The sequence below is a fragment of the Oncorhynchus tshawytscha genome, linkage group LG08, assembly GCF_018296145.1.
Source record: "Oncorhynchus tshawytscha isolate Ot180627B linkage group LG08, Otsh_v2.0, whole genome shotgun sequence".
Lineage (NCBI taxonomy): Eukaryota > Metazoa > Chordata > Actinopteri > Salmoniformes > Salmonidae > Oncorhynchus > Oncorhynchus tshawytscha.
This window is the reverse complement of record NC_056436.1, coordinates 79,366,142-79,381,132: the sequence shown is the minus strand read 5'-3', so window position 1 is coordinate 79,381,132 and position 14,991 is coordinate 79,366,142. Positions and strand designations below refer to the sequence as shown.

Here is a 14,991-nt window from a genome sequence, read left to right as displayed (position 1 = left end):
TATTTCAGCCACAGCTATTGATGTCAGGTGTATAAATACAGTTGAAGTCTTAAGTTTACATACACTTAGGTTGGAGGCATTAAAACTCGCTTTTCAACCACTCCACAAATTTCTTAACAAACTAGTTTTGGCAAGTCAGTTAGGACATCTACTTTGTGTATGACACAAGTCATTTTCCCAACAATTGTTTACAGACAAATTATTTCACTTATAATTCACTGTATCACAATTCCAGTGGGTCAGAAGTTTACATACAGTAAGTTGACTGTGCCTTTAAACAGCTTGGAAAATTCCAGAAAATGATGTCATGGCTTTTGAAGCTTCTGATAAATGATGTCAATTAGCCTGAGTCAATTGGAGGTGTACCTGTGGATGGCTTCAAGGCCTACTACCTTCAAACTCAGTGCCTCTTTGACATCATGGGAAAATCAAAAGAAAATCAGCCAAGACCAATTTCCAAACGCCTGACGGTACCACGTTCATCTGTACAATAGTACGCAAGTATAAACACCATGTGACCACGTAGCCATCATACCGCTCAGGAAGGAGACGCGGTCTGTCTCCTAGAGATGAACGTACTTTGGTGCGAAATGTGCAAATCAATCCCAGAACAACAACAAAGGACCTTGTGAAGATGCTGGAAGAAACAGGTACAAAAGTATCTATATCCACAGTAAAACGAGTCCGATATTGACATAACCTGAAAGGCCGCTCAGCAAGGAAGAAGCCACTGCTCCAAAACCTACATTAAAAAGCCAGACCACGGTTTGCAACTGCACATTCGAGCAAAGATCGTACTTTTTGGAGAAATGTCCTCTGGTCTGATGAAACAAAAATAAAACTGTTTGGCCATAATGACCATCGTTATGTTTGGAGGACGAAGGGGGAGGCTTGCAGGCCGAGGAGCACCATCCCAACCGTGAAGCACGGGGTGGCAGCATCATGTTGTGGGGGTGCTTTGGTGCACTTCACAAAATAGATGGCATCGAGGATGGAAAATTATGTGGATATATTGAAGTAACATCTCAAGACATCAGTCAGGAAGTTAAAGCTTGGTCGCAAGCTTCCAAATGGGCAATGACCCCAAGCATACTTCCACATTTGTGGCAGGACAACAAAGCCCTGACCTCAATCCTATAAGAAATGTATGGGCAGAACTGAAAAAGCGTGTGCGAGCAAGGAGGCCTACAAACCTGACTCAGTTACACCAGCTCTGTCAGGAGGAAGGGGCCAACATTCACCCAACTTATTGTGGGAAGCTTGTGGAAGGCTACCCAAAACATTTGACCCAAGTTAAACAATTTAAAGGCAATGCTACCAAATACAAATTGAGTGCATGTAAACTTCTGACCCACTGGGAATGTGATGAAAGAAATAAAAGCTGAAATAAATCATTTTCTCCACTATTATTCTGACATTTCACATTCTTAAAATAAAGTGGTGATCCTAACTGACCTAAGACAGGGAATTTTTACCAGGATTAAATGTCAGGAATTGTGAAACTGAGCTTAAATATGTAAACTTCCGACTTCAACTGTATGTGTGTGTGTGTGTATTATATATATATATATATTTTTTTTTTTAAATCAAGCACACAGCCATGCAATCTCCATAGAGAAACATTGGCAGTAGAATGGCCTTAAGAACTCAGTGACTTTCAATGTGGCACCGTCATAGGATGCCACCTTTCCAACAAGTCAGTCACAGTTCTGCCCTGGTCAACTGTAAGTGCTGTTATTGTGAAGTGGAAAAGTCTAGGTGCAACTACGGCTCAGCAGCGAAGCGGTAGGCCACACAAGCTCACAGAACGAGGACGCCGAGTGCTGAAGCCCGTAAATATTGTCTGTCCTCGGTTGCAACAGTCACTACCAAGTTCCAAACGGCCTCTGGAAGCAACGTCAGCACAGGAACTGTTCATTGAGAGCTTCATGAAATGGGTTTCCATGGAATAAGATCACCATGCGCAATTCCAAGCGGCGGCTGGAGTGATGTAAAGCTCGCGGCAATTGGACTCAGGAGCAGCGTAAACGCTGTCTGTGGAGTGATGAATCACACTTCACCATCTGGCAGTCTGACGGACCAACCTGGGGTTGGCGGATGCCAAGAGTTTGCTACCTGCTCCAACTAAAGTTGGAATAATGGTCTGGGGCTGTTTTTCATGGTTTGCACTAGGCCCCTTAGTTACATTGAAGGGAATCTTAACGCTACAGCATACAATTCATTCTGTTATTCAATGCGTTTGCATGGTCAAATAGCAGTAAGGCCGATTACAATTTGTTTTATACTTCAAGGAGTATTAAAATTCTAAATCAAATAGCAAAAGGATCGTTGGTTTGACCTTAAAACAATGAAATGCAGCTCATGAAACATGGCACAAACACTTCACACGATGCGTTTCTATTGTTGTTCAGTATAGAAATGAACACGGCTAAATGAAGCCTGATTATCTCACCTGGATGGGAGCGGGGCGCAGGGCAAACAGCTCGTTGCGGGCTCCTTTGGTATAGCCGTTCATATTGACCAGGATGTGGAGTCCATCCTGATGGATCCTGTCTGCTGCCTTACCGTTACACGGGAGCTGACAGTGGGGAGGAGTGGAGATGGAGGGAGAGACAGGAGGAGAGGAGATGGAGGGAGAGACAGGAGGAGTGGAGATGGAGGGAGAGACAGGAGGAGGGAGATGGAGGGAGAGACAGGAGGAGTGGAGATGGAGGGAGAGACAGGAGGAGTGGAGATGGAGGGAGAGACAGGAGGAGTGGAGATGGAGGGAGAGACAGGAGGAGTGGAGATGGAGGGAGAGACAGGAGGAGTGGAGATGGAGGGAGAGACAGGAGGAGTGGAGATGGAGGGAGAGACAGGAGGAGTGGAGATGGAGGGAGAGACAGGAGGAGTGGAGATGGAGGGAGAGACAGGAGGAGTGGAGATGGAGGGAGAGACAGGAAGAGTGGAGATGGAGGGAGAGACAGGAGGAGTGGAGAGGGAGGGAGAGACAGGAGGAGTGGAGATGGAGGGAGAGACAGGAGGAGTGGAGATGGAGGGAGAGACAGGAGGAGTGGGGAAGGGAGAGACAGGAGGAGAGGGAAGGGAGAGACAGGAGGAGAGGGAAGGGAGAGACAGGAGGAGAGGGAAGGGAGAGACAGGAGGAGAGGGAAGGGAGAGGATTTAAATCTTTACTCTGAAGTGTTGGATGTGGCTGAGTGGACAGAGAAAAGGAAGCTACTTCTGAAGTACTTAGATTCAGTTCTCAATCTTAGTTTACTCACCTGTGACAGGTCAGTGAAGTGATGGGCCTCGGCCACCACTTTAACCCTAAAGTTGGTGTTGTCATCTGGGCTCAGGGCATAGCAGAACACCTGGGGAGAGAATGTTATAACCATGTTACGACCAACTGTTAGAACCCCCGCCAAACATGTTATGACCAACAAATTTCAAATAATGTTTGGTCACTATAACACCTCACTTATTTATCCATTATTTATTCAGTTACATCAACAAAAAATACATTGATTTAAATGACAATCGAATCCAAGTAAACAAACATCAGTTCATTTTAAATCATTGGTTGTCACACAACAGTAAGAAACCCTCACCTCAAACTTCTCAGAGTTGTGCATGCCGGGGATGGACTGCATGAGGTGGGAGGTGGGGTGGTTCCCGAAGTCAGAGCTGACATATCCTACCCTCAGACGCCCTGCGCTGGCCTTCAGGTCCTTGGGGTACTCAAAGGCCGGCTTGTGGAGCGCATTGATCTGTGGAGGGACGGGGACGGGGGGACGGTGCGTTAGACTAACCAGGATACATCCCAAACGGCTTCCTATTCCCTATATAGTGAACTACTTAACCAAAAATACTGCTCTACGTAATGAAAAGGGTGCCATTTGAAACCTAGTCCAAGGCTCTATTCTAGCATACTACATAGAATGATTGCTAGTATGGACACTGGTGGAACATCATAGCCTGTCAGACAATGACCATAAACCCTAGCTCCTTTCACGTGGTCCAACTAGACAAGGCAGATTGAAACCAGATCCCTCGTCCATTACGCAGTTACAACTAGCCTGAACCTGACCTGAACATCCAACCCTAACCAATCTATGACCGGACCAAGCTCTTCCCCCTGCAAGCAACCCAACCACCTTCTGCCATCTATGGCTGCTTTTAATGTATATTTTCAACTAAATAAAAGACTTAAGGGCTTAAGTTTCCTTAAAATGCACCAGGCGGGTAACTTCCAAGCCATCCCACCTTACCGTTTACCCTTCACCATGCAAGCATCCCAGCCCAACTTTCACCTGAATAGAAGGTCAATGCTGTACTTGCTTTGATGAGGGCCTGTACCTTGTCCAGACAGAGGTTGCCGTGCCTCTCAGCGATGGCCTTGCGGAAGCCGTGAGAGAGGGGGTACAGCATGCTGTGGTGGGGGTGCACCGAGGGCAGACGGTTCTTATCCAACTGGTCAGCCACGATGCTCACCAGCTTCTTCATACGATCCTCATAGTCTGTCCAGTCACACACAATCTGGGGAGAGGAGAGGACTGCTGTCTAAGTGGTGAGGTGTGTGTTGGTGTGAGAAGTTTTGTGAGGCAGTCTGAAGTGGAACATCTGGGAAATGTAAATCAAAGAGCAGTAACTTGAGCCTTACTTGGTTTAACTTTCATCGATAGATGAGGATTTGGCCTCGAGTGTATCTGCAGTAACTTGACATAGGAGACTAGTGTGTGTGTGTACCTGCAAGCAGTGTGCTAGGTTGCAGTAGGCATCAGGGAAGTCAGGCTTCAGTTTCAGGGCTGTACGGTATGAAGCAATGGCTTCTGGGATGTTTCCAGAGTCCTGAGGGGGGAAGGGGGGGACAATAACTGAATCATAACACAACTTCCTTTATAAATAAAATGAATTTTAATTCATTCCATTCATTAAAAAACGAATTGCAGACCCAATTTTGTTCTGCGGAATATCAGTGACAGAAGGGCAGTGAAGTCGATTTCACTGCCCTTCTGGAGGTCTGATAGGAGTTGATTTAGAATTGGGGTTGAGAACAGAGATGGCAGATGAAAGTCACCTTGTGTATGGAGGCCAGGTTAGAGTGAGCGTCAGCGAAGGCAGGGTTGATCTGGATGGCTCTGGTGTAACACTGTAGAGCTCCCTGGATATCCTGCATCTCCTTCAGAGTGTTGCCCATGTTGGAGTAGGCATCAGCAAACGTAGGGCTGATTCTACAGACACACAAACAATAAAGTAGGACGCCAATCAACTCGATTCAGAACCTTGAAACAGCATCCCTATAAGTTGCCTCTGTCGATTGTCAAACCACAACTGATTGAGATGAGAGGGCGAGACGGAGGGAGGGGTCTGTCTACGGACCTGATGGCCTCCTTGTAGTGCATGAGGGCCTCCTGGAGTTTCCCCTGTTGTTGCAGAACGCTGGCCAGGTTAGAGTGGGCCGCAGCAAACTCTGGAAACACCTGAAGACAACAACCACACGTTAAAATACATATTACAACAGAACACTGGCCAGGTTAGAGTGGGCAGCAGCCAACAACCACACACACAGGTTATAGGGTGTCCAATCAAAAAGTGCATCAAAAAGTGCATAATTTGACCACTAGAGGATTATCTAAGATATTAACATATTAAAATCCTTGTTCCAAACATCAGGTCTCTACCATGATCCATTCAAAAGTTATTGGAGTGTTGACAACTTGTAGGATGGCCAGAATCAGGCCGACTAAATCAGGCCAGAATCAGGCCGACTAAATCAGGCCAGAATCAGGACGACTAAATCAGGCCAGAATCAGGACGACTAAATCAGGCCAGAATCAGGACGACTAAATCAGGCCAGAATCAGGACGACTAAATCAGGCCAGAATCAGGCCGACTAAATCAGGACGACTAAAATCAGGCCAGAAAAAAAAGTAGTAATAAAATACAAGTGTGGAAAGTTGCATCGCGTCAGATAGGTAGCCTTAACCTGTCTAGGGCAACAGCCAGTGAAAGTGCAGGGCGCCAAATTCAAAACAACAAAAATCTCATAATTAAAATTCCTCAAGCATACAAGTATTTCACACCATTTTAAAGATACAATTCTCGTTAATCCAGCCACAGTGTCTGATTTCAAAAAGGATTTACAGCGAAAGCACCACAAACGATTATGTTTGGTCACCTCCAGGCCACAGAAAAACACTGCCATTTTTTCCAGCCAAAGAGAGGAGTCACAAAAATCAGAGAGATTAAATTAATCCCTAACCTTTGATGATCTTCATAGGACTTCATGTATGTTTTGTTTGATAAAGTTCATATTTATATAAAAAAATCTGAGTTTACATTGTTACGTTCATATTACCGGATGTATTACATTATGAAATCCAACACTTTTACAAATCATGTTAATGGTATGTTAGATAAAGACCACCACTGAACTATTCAGAACATGAATAAATCATATTTGTCTTGGTAAAATGTATGTTATAACACAAGGAGGCGAAATGATCGCCAAAGCACGTTTTCACCCACTCTGGGCAGAGTAAGACACCTATAGGTTAAAATACATACTACAACAGGACACTAGCCAGGTTAGAGTGGGCCTGCTGTAAACTCTGGAAATAAACCCCCCCCCCGAAAAGTTTCAGTCACCACCAGATTCATGAAATGACACTTCCTTAATAAGAGAACACTGAGCTGACGAGCTTGCGAGAAAAAAACAAAACAAGGGCTTATAAATAGCCTTCCTTTAACCTATCAGGTAAAATACATTTCAATGCAACCGTCAATGCTTTCTATGAGCATTCAGCCATATAGTTAACTCTCTCACCTCCAGGGCTTTCCTGTAGAGCTGGACGGCGTCCTCGATGTTGCCTTGCTCCCTCTTGATGTTGGCCAGGTTGTTGAGAGAGTCTGCGTGGGTGGGACACAGACGCAGGGCCGTGTTGTAACACTCCTCAGCTTCGGACACCTGGGAGAGGCGGGGTTCAAACCACACATGGTTAAACCAGAGACACACACAGCCAGACACATTCACAGACACCCCCACACACACATTTTCAGACAGACACCAAGCCCCCGAGAGGGCCAACAGAAAAGGAAACCCCAACAGACAGACGCCAAGGCCCAGAGGGGGCCAACAGAGGCAGAACAGAGAGGCAGAACAGCGACGGCTAACGGACAGCTGGAACCCATATCAATCTTCATCTATTTGCAGCTGAACAGAAGACATCTAAGCATCCCAAAACAATCTTTGTCTAGAGTAGTGGTGAAAGGGATAGCCGCAACAATCACGAAGACCAGTGTGTCATGCATATCCATCTAACCACACCCCAGTCTGATCTCTGACCCCCGTCATCTCCTAAACTGGGTCAAGGAGGACATGGCATGCACAGGGCACAGTGAACTGCTGCGGCCTGCTGGGACAGCCGTGCCTCTCACACTGGGAGTAGGGATGCAGAATAACGGAGCAGTCGCTCACTGCGTGGACACACACACACACCGTGTTCTTCCTTACATTGCCCTTCTCCTTGAGGGCGTTGGCCAGGTTACAGTAGGCGTCGGGGAAGTGGGGCTGCAGCTCGATGGCGCGGCGGTACGTGTCGATGGCCAGATCGATAAGACCCTGCTCGTAGTAGACGCATGCCAGGTTGCCGTGGACGACTGCGTGGTTGGGGCTCAGGCTGAGGGCCCGCAGGTAGCCAGCCACCGCTCTGAATAGTTGGAAGAAGAGAGAAGGGTGGGTAAACTACTGGTAACAATTAAGGCAAATACTACTAAAGGCTGAAAACTCAGAGGTAGCCCACCACCGCTCTGCAGAGCAGAGTGGCACTAGTGCTACTGAGCTGTAGTAACATTAGTCTTTGTTAAGATGGTGCTGTACTGGATGGCCTCCGTTTTGCCAACTTTGAGATTATTTGGTACTTTATTTTCTCTAAATGTATTCGCTATCATTCTTACAAACGGACAACTTTTGAGCATCAGATCGGCAGTTACTGCATTTCGGCTTCAACTTATCTGCCCTGGACTCTTCATGTTATTCCGACCAAGAGGGGGGTCATGGAGAGATGATGGTGAAGGGAGAACCTGCCATCTCTTCTCTCCATTCTACTAGTCACTTGATATAAAGAACCTCTGATCACAGATTTGCTACCAACAGAACTCCCAAAGCTGAAATGGTCTCTGCTTTTCTGAAACATGGCTCTTGGGCAAGATACCCCCTCATGGCTATTCAACTCGATCTGGGCTGTCCCCCCCCCAAAACAAACTTGGTTCTTTCGTTCAATGGTTTGTTAGAAATTTTAAAACGTATTTTTCCCAATAAAGACACAACCTGCGTTTTAATAATATCAACAATATGTAGGCTACTGAGCTCATCTGATGCTTTAAGCACACTGGTTAAATAACACAAATGACTCAAGAGAGCCTAACCATGGAAAACAAAAAAAATAGTATCTCAATGTTGCTTATTTGAAAAATCTTTACAGCTCTCTTTCAATAAAGACGCAACATTAAAAAAAAAAAGTAGTAATGCTCTGATCCTATAGAAACGTCGTAAAACAGGCCTACCGGTTTTCTTTTTATCCCTTTTATAGGTAGTTCCAGACATGTCTGTCCAGAGCTCACTGGGAAACAGAGACGAGAATATTTTATACAATTAGCAAGTTTGCTATCGTTAGCTTCAGGCCGGACCCAAGTTAGTCGATACAACGTTCCAAGTTCCTTGCAGACAGGCCATGCTAGCCAATGTGATTTATACAGCCCATCAACCACACAAATCGACCCATCGGCTAAATGGGGTCAGCCCTAAGCTCAATGGATTCTCCATTCACCGTGTCCACAGGACAGTGGGAAAAATAGAGGGGGGCTTTTGCCACTTCGACAATTGGTGTGCTGACTAAAGCGTGGTAGAGGTGTCGACTCATTGTTCACCAGTTTTGAAATACATGGTCAAACGCTGCCCCTTTTCCTTCCAGAGGTTGCTTTTCGGGTTGCCGGAGATTTTTATTCTGCATCATTAAGACACTTGATGCCCAACTTCCATCAACAAGCCCTGACCTCAACCCCATCTTACAACTTTGAGGTGAATTGGAACTGAATTGGGCTGCAAGCTAGGCCTAATCGGCCAAAATCAGTGCCCGACCTCACTAATGCTTGAGACTGAATGGAAGCAAGTCCCTGCAGCAATGTTGCAACAGCTAGTGTTTAGTGAAGAGCACTTTTTGCCAGTCCTGTCTGGTCCAGCGATGGTGGGACTGTGCCCATATGCGACGTTGTTGCCGGTGATGTCTGGTGAGGACCTGCCTTACAACAGGCCTACAAGCCCTCAGTCGAGCCTCTCTCAGCCTATTGCGGGCAGTCTGAGCATTGATGGAGGGATTGTGCGTTCCTGGTGTAACTTGGGCAGTTGTTGTTGCCATCCTGTACCTGTCCCGCAGGTGTGATGTTCGGATGTACCGATCCTGTGCAGGTGTCGTTACACGTGGTATGCCTCTGCGAGGACGATCAGCTGTCCGTACTGTCTCCCTGTAGCGCTGTCTTAGGCGTCTCACAATACGGACATTGCAATTTATTTCCCTGGCCACATCTGCAGTCCTCATGCCTCCTTGCAGCATGCCTAAGGCATGTTCATGCAGATGAGCAGGGACCCTGGGCATCTTTCTTTTGGTGTTTTCAGAGTCAGTAGAAAGGCCTCTTTAGTGTCCTAAGTTTTCATAATTGTGACCTTAATTCCCTACAGTCTGTACAGGTGCATGTTCAAGCATGGGAAACAGTGTTTAAACCCTTTACAATGAAGATCTGTGAACTTATTTGGATTTTTTTTTTGCCGAGTTTATTTTCCATAACCAAAAATATTGCATTTTCAGCTAGTGGACAAAAACGAAAGTACGAGAAGAATATAAATAGTGCACATAGAACAGTTCTACATCTTGGATTTGCTTTCAATGAGAAAGGCAGATCTATAACTCACATTTCTACGTGAATATGGTTGGGTCGCCAAAAAAGTTATATATTCCAGCTTTAAATAAAAGGTTAAATACTACAGAAAGTCAGATTATGTACAATTTATACTATATAAAACATACTTACCCACAAGATACTATACTACCCTTACAAACCAGAACCAAGGCTCGACAAAAGCTCTACTTGCGGCAGAAACATTGGGTTTGTGCGCTGCTGGTATTACCTACCACCACCAAATCTACTACTAAATCTGCCTACCACCAAATCTACAGCTACTACCTACCACCAAATCTACTACTACTAAATCTGCCTACCAGCACAAAAGCTACTACCACCATGCATATGGTTCTGTGTGTGTTTGACTTGTAAAATGTAATTACAAGGTGTCAGAGCGTCATACCTAGGTCTGCGTCCCAAAATGACACCCTATTCCCTATACAGTACACAATTCTGACTGGAGCCCTACGGGACCTGGTCAAAAGTAGTGCACTACACAGGGAATAGGGTGTCATTTTGAACACATTCCCTATTATTAGCCGAAGACTCACTAGGTGAATTGAGGATAATTAGGACTGAACGAGGGAGTGTCTTCAGGTCTAACTGGTTATGCCACGGGAAAAGTCTCTGACCTGTCAAAGATGCGAGCCTCTTTCAGAACGTTGCCCAAGTTGATGTAGGCATCCAGGAAGTTGGGATCCAGAGTCACAGCCTGACAAACACCCATAAATACATCAAAACAGACAGGACATACTGTATTAGAAGGGTGTTAAACATTTCCTCCCAACACCAATTGTAATGTGGAAATATTTAAGATTAATAAAGTTATTTTTAAATTTAGAGTAATTAACACAATTCTTAGCATATTTATGTACGTTTTCCCATGTTATCCACATGATTTTAGGTGTTCTATTTGTGAGACAGGTTGGTCACAAGTTGTAATGCTGGATGTTACTCATATCTGTTGAAAGGGACTGACGCTAGACTGCAGTTTCAAGGAGACTGATTGTTGTTGTATTCTGTGGAACACTGATTCTGTGGATAGCAGCCGACAAGGTCTTGGCTTTCTGGTGCTGTATAATTACGATAAGGACCTTCTCTGCGAAGGCCAAGCTAAACATTCTCTCTGCTCCTGTTGCAACTTGAATTAAACAAAATAGATTTTCTGATTGACTATATCCACCACTGCGCCCGCTTTTGTTCACCTAAAAAATCCCCTTTAGACCAGTGAACAGGGACAGAATTCCACAGTACTCTACTTAAAATGTTCTCAGACATTAATAGTATTGTGTGTGAATTATCAAATGTTTCAGCCCAGACATGTATCATTAGTCAGACTATCCTGGTCTGTCCTTTGTTTTTACATCGTCGGCTGTGTAGAAGAGTCTCACCTTCTCAAAGTGGTGTATGGCCAACCATATCTCTCCTTGGGCGTTGAACACACAGCCCAGGTTGCTCCAAGCCACCGCAAAGTTGGGCTGAGTCTCAATAGCCTTCAGGTAACACGCCTTCAATGGGTTAACAATCAAAACCAGAGGAGAGGAAGAGTAGTGGTAGGAGGGGAGAGGAAGAGTAGTGGTAGGAGGAGAGGAAGAGTAGTGGTAGGAGGAGAGGAAGAGTAGTGGTAGGAGGAGAGGAAGAGTAGTGGTAGAGGTTGTAAAAATCAAATAAAAATTGGAAGAAAAAAAAATCAAATAAAAAAGGGCAGAGGAAACAGAATTAGTGACAGTTCTCAACTAAAGCAAAAAGTGAGTGTGCAGCATGGGCTCGCCTGCGCTGAAATCTGCGGCGCTAAGCTGCCTTGCTTATTCCTACGCTGCGCAGATCCAACCAGCACCCACACGCAGACCGACATTCTGCAGTTATCATCATGGCCTCTTTCACAACACGAGGAACCGACTAGACACTACTAGACTTTTCTTCTGTTTTGTTATGAAAATGTACAGCCCTTAAGCTGCTGATATGAGTGAAGGAAAATACCTAAATGATATTCAAACGTCTAAAACCAGTAACTTCGTTAGTTGCAGTCTATTTGATAGCTGTATCTCTCACAACCTTGAATGGCGGGTGCTGCGTGCAGGTGGAGGTCCCTGTAATGCGTGCGCACAAAAATCTACGTGGGCCGGGCGTGTCCTAGGTGTGTGTCTGACTACAACCAAAGTCACCCCGCACGCCACCGACCCTGCTGCTGCTTAGCAACACAAGGTCGTTGTTCGCCGCCGCTGCGCTCGCTGACCCCGGCCGCCTTGCGGACCGGCTGCAGACCCAGAGTCCCGGGAGACGCCCTGCTTACCCAGACTGTCACACTCTGTACCCACAATGCCTTTCAGAACCAACGTGCGGCAGGGGAGAGGGTTGGGGTTAGAGGTCATTGAGACCGCAGCCAAGCGGCTGATTAGATAGAGGGGGAATACAGAGAAGGGGAGAAATTTAGGGGCATCAAGACGGCCAAGTGTCTGACACCCTAAGAGGACAGGAGAGCTGATCTACCACCAGAGCCCAGGGACTGCTCTGCAGGGCAATGCGGAAATAGAGTTGTTTTAGAGAGACAAATTGTGTCCTGTTGGAGTTTGGGGGTACGCTGGGTGCCAGGCTGACAGAGGGCGTCAGGGGGAGGGTCTGTACCCAGCAGGCCGGGGGGGGGGAGTGGGGGGGAAGCGTCGCTTGAGCCTGAGGCCTTTTTGGCCTTGGAAGGTTTGTTCGCTGCGCAGCCCCTGCGTTACTGCACACTCACAGCGCAGTCTGCACCACCGGCAGAACGCTGCAGCTCCAAAACCAAGAAGGAAATCAAATCAACAGGAAAAAAAACGCAACCAACAAGTCAGAGTTAGATGGTTCTTTTTGTTTAAATTCATATTTTCCCGCTAATTGCTTCCATGTTTGGTATATTTTTGGAATTTATTGATATAGGTTTTGGCCGTTGTTGTCATGGTAATTTAAGGTATTTAAAGGAATGCTTACTGTACTTCTCTTTTTGTTTTTGTTTGTTTTACTGTTCTTTTCTTGTTTTGTTTCTCTGCTCTTCAGAGGAAGCCACAAGACAGAGGCATGACGTAGTAGTAGTAGTAGTAGTAGTAGTTCGTGGGGTTTTCTTTTGCTGGCAGTTTACAAACCCGTTACCACATTGTTTGGACTTTGTCAGAGGGGAGGGCGGCAGCCTCAGCAGCTGGTGGTTGAGGACTGATGCTGCCCTAGTGATCCGTGTTTCAGCCAGGGCACCTAGGGTACGGTAGCAGGAGTAATGTCATCACCCACCTGAAACAACCTTCTAAATAACATCATCAGTTGTGGAAAAAAAACCCAAGAGACAAAATAAAACAAGAGCGTTAGTAAAAGTTGGCAAACAATACATTTTTTTTCTCCTCTCATATGGAAATTAAATAAAACATCCCAAGAAATAAACAGCACTAAAAATAAGACAACCTGCTCTGTTAACATTCATGTTTATTTTATTTTCCAAGGGGGAAAAAAGTGATGTTTCGGGGGGTGTGGGGGTTGGCACGAGGGAAGAAAGGCTTCAATAAAATGTGTTATCAACCACTAATATTAATATTATGGCCAAGCTAGGAGAAAGGAGGGAGGATAACTAGCTTGATCTTCATCAAATGAACTGATGACATTTCTTTGGGAATAATATGTCATAGCATACGCTCTCCTTCAACCTCTTCTTCAAAAAGGATCTTTTTTTTTTAATGCTTGGCCTTTTCTTTGTCCTGTTGTGCTTGAATCCTGGCCAATGGGGAGTGAGAAGAAAAGCCTTGGCTGTGTAATGTTTGGACATCTAGAAGCCTCCATAGGTAGCTCTGAAATAAAGAGGGTTTCTCTCTAACCCAGCCAACTGAACGCGGGCGGCGGAGTGCAGATTGTGAGCTGTCTGCCTGACGCAGCATCAGACTGTACTACGGGCTCTTGTAAGGAGGGGTGTGTGAGAGATAGGGTATGAAAACGTGGTACAGTCCTGACTATTCTATTAACCCACTCTTACAGCAGGGACAGTCAGATAAGATAACCAGTAGGGGGGTGGAGCCTCTGATTGGGGTGTAGCTGGGGTGTCAGGAAGGCAGCTCTTAGCGCCACACTCCACCGGACCTAGCGAGCGCGCGGGGGGGAGGAGCAACAGCGCAGGGATGGCTGGCCTGGCAGCTCCCTGGAGCTCCTCCCCCTTCTGGCACCAAATAAGATGGCCTGGCACCAGGTCACCTAGCAAGATGTCAACTCCACAGCTCCAGCTTTCACCCAACCCAGGGAAGGTATTGATATCGTATCAGGGAGATGAATAGAGATATCACTAAAAAAAATAGCCAACGTATGGATGGCTTAGAGGAGGTAAATAAAGATGGAATAACAGGGTCAAAGGGCACTCCATAAAATACAAGACTAGCAAATCTGCATGGGTACGGAGTAGTGGGAAAACTGGACTGATTGGCGGAGCTGTCGACTTGTTGTTAAATAACTGGAGTAATGTGGTTTGGTTAGAGGCCATCTTATCTTTTGCATTGCAGAGATGAACTATCTTCATCAGTTCATTTATCCTTCCAAGACCGAGCCAGCATTATCCCTCCAAAACCACCTTCGTTTTTAGCATTTCAGGAGTTTTTAAATGGGAAGAGAAGAAAAAAAATCCACATCAGAACCCTCATTATTGCTAGCAATTTGAAAAGCCCAGCCTTTCTTCCTGTGAGGGGAGGGGAAATGACCTGAGGTTGAGAGGTCAGAGCATTGTGAGAGGAAGCAGGGGAGTTGTGTGGGGGTGTTGGAAGTGGAGCTCAACAGGAACAAAGTATAAAGCGGTCTGAAAAGTCACTTACAGGGAGAGAGAGAGAAAAGAGGGTTTAATGGGTTGGGGGTCTAGAGAATCCCCCCCTCCCCTTTAAAAAAAAAAAGCCTCATAAGAGGGATGGGGAATCTGCCCAGAGCCAGGGTGTACTGGGGTGGGGCCTGCCCAGGCCCAGGGCGATAGGACCTGCCCAAGGCGTAGTTGGGGGGAGGGGGGGGCCTGAGATTGGTATCAAGGACAGAAAAATCACACTCAAGTGAATGAGTAGAGTGGGG

General features: G+C 46.0%; 1 protein-coding gene across 6 annotated transcripts in view; it reads right to left on the bottom strand.

Moving 5' to 3' along the window:
* LOC112238646 (UDP-N-acetylglucosamine--peptide N-acetylglucosaminyltransferase 110 kDa subunit-like) overlaps window positions 1–14,991 on the bottom strand; it is a 34,935-nt gene that overhangs the window by 15,968 nt on the left and 3,976 nt on the right. For 2 of the 6 annotated variants that reach the window (XM_042326019.1, XM_042326023.1), the window contains exons 5-15: window positions 11,331–11,447; window positions 10,572–10,651; window positions 7,481–7,691; window positions 6,809–6,949; window positions 5,362–5,462; window positions 5,060–5,213; window positions 4,729–4,830; window positions 4,321–4,518; window positions 3,591–3,749; window positions 3,264–3,353; window positions 2,453–2,578 (exon numbers count right to left, since the gene is read on the bottom strand). In XM_042326019.1, coding sequence (XP_042181953.1) covers window positions 2,453–2,578; window positions 3,264–3,353; window positions 3,591–3,749; window positions 4,321–4,518; window positions 4,729–4,830; window positions 5,060–5,213; window positions 5,362–5,462; window positions 6,809–6,949; window positions 7,481–7,691; window positions 10,572–10,651; window positions 11,331–11,447 — 1,479 coding nt within the window. The remainder of the gene's footprint in view (window positions 1–2,452; window positions 2,579–3,263; window positions 3,354–3,590; window positions 3,750–4,320; window positions 4,519–4,728; window positions 4,831–5,059; window positions 5,214–5,361; window positions 5,463–6,808; window positions 6,950–7,480; window positions 7,692–10,571; window positions 10,652–11,330; window positions 11,448–14,991) is intronic. The other 4 variants (XM_042326022.1, XM_042326024.1, XM_042326020.1 and 1 more) reach the window with 3 other exon arrangements.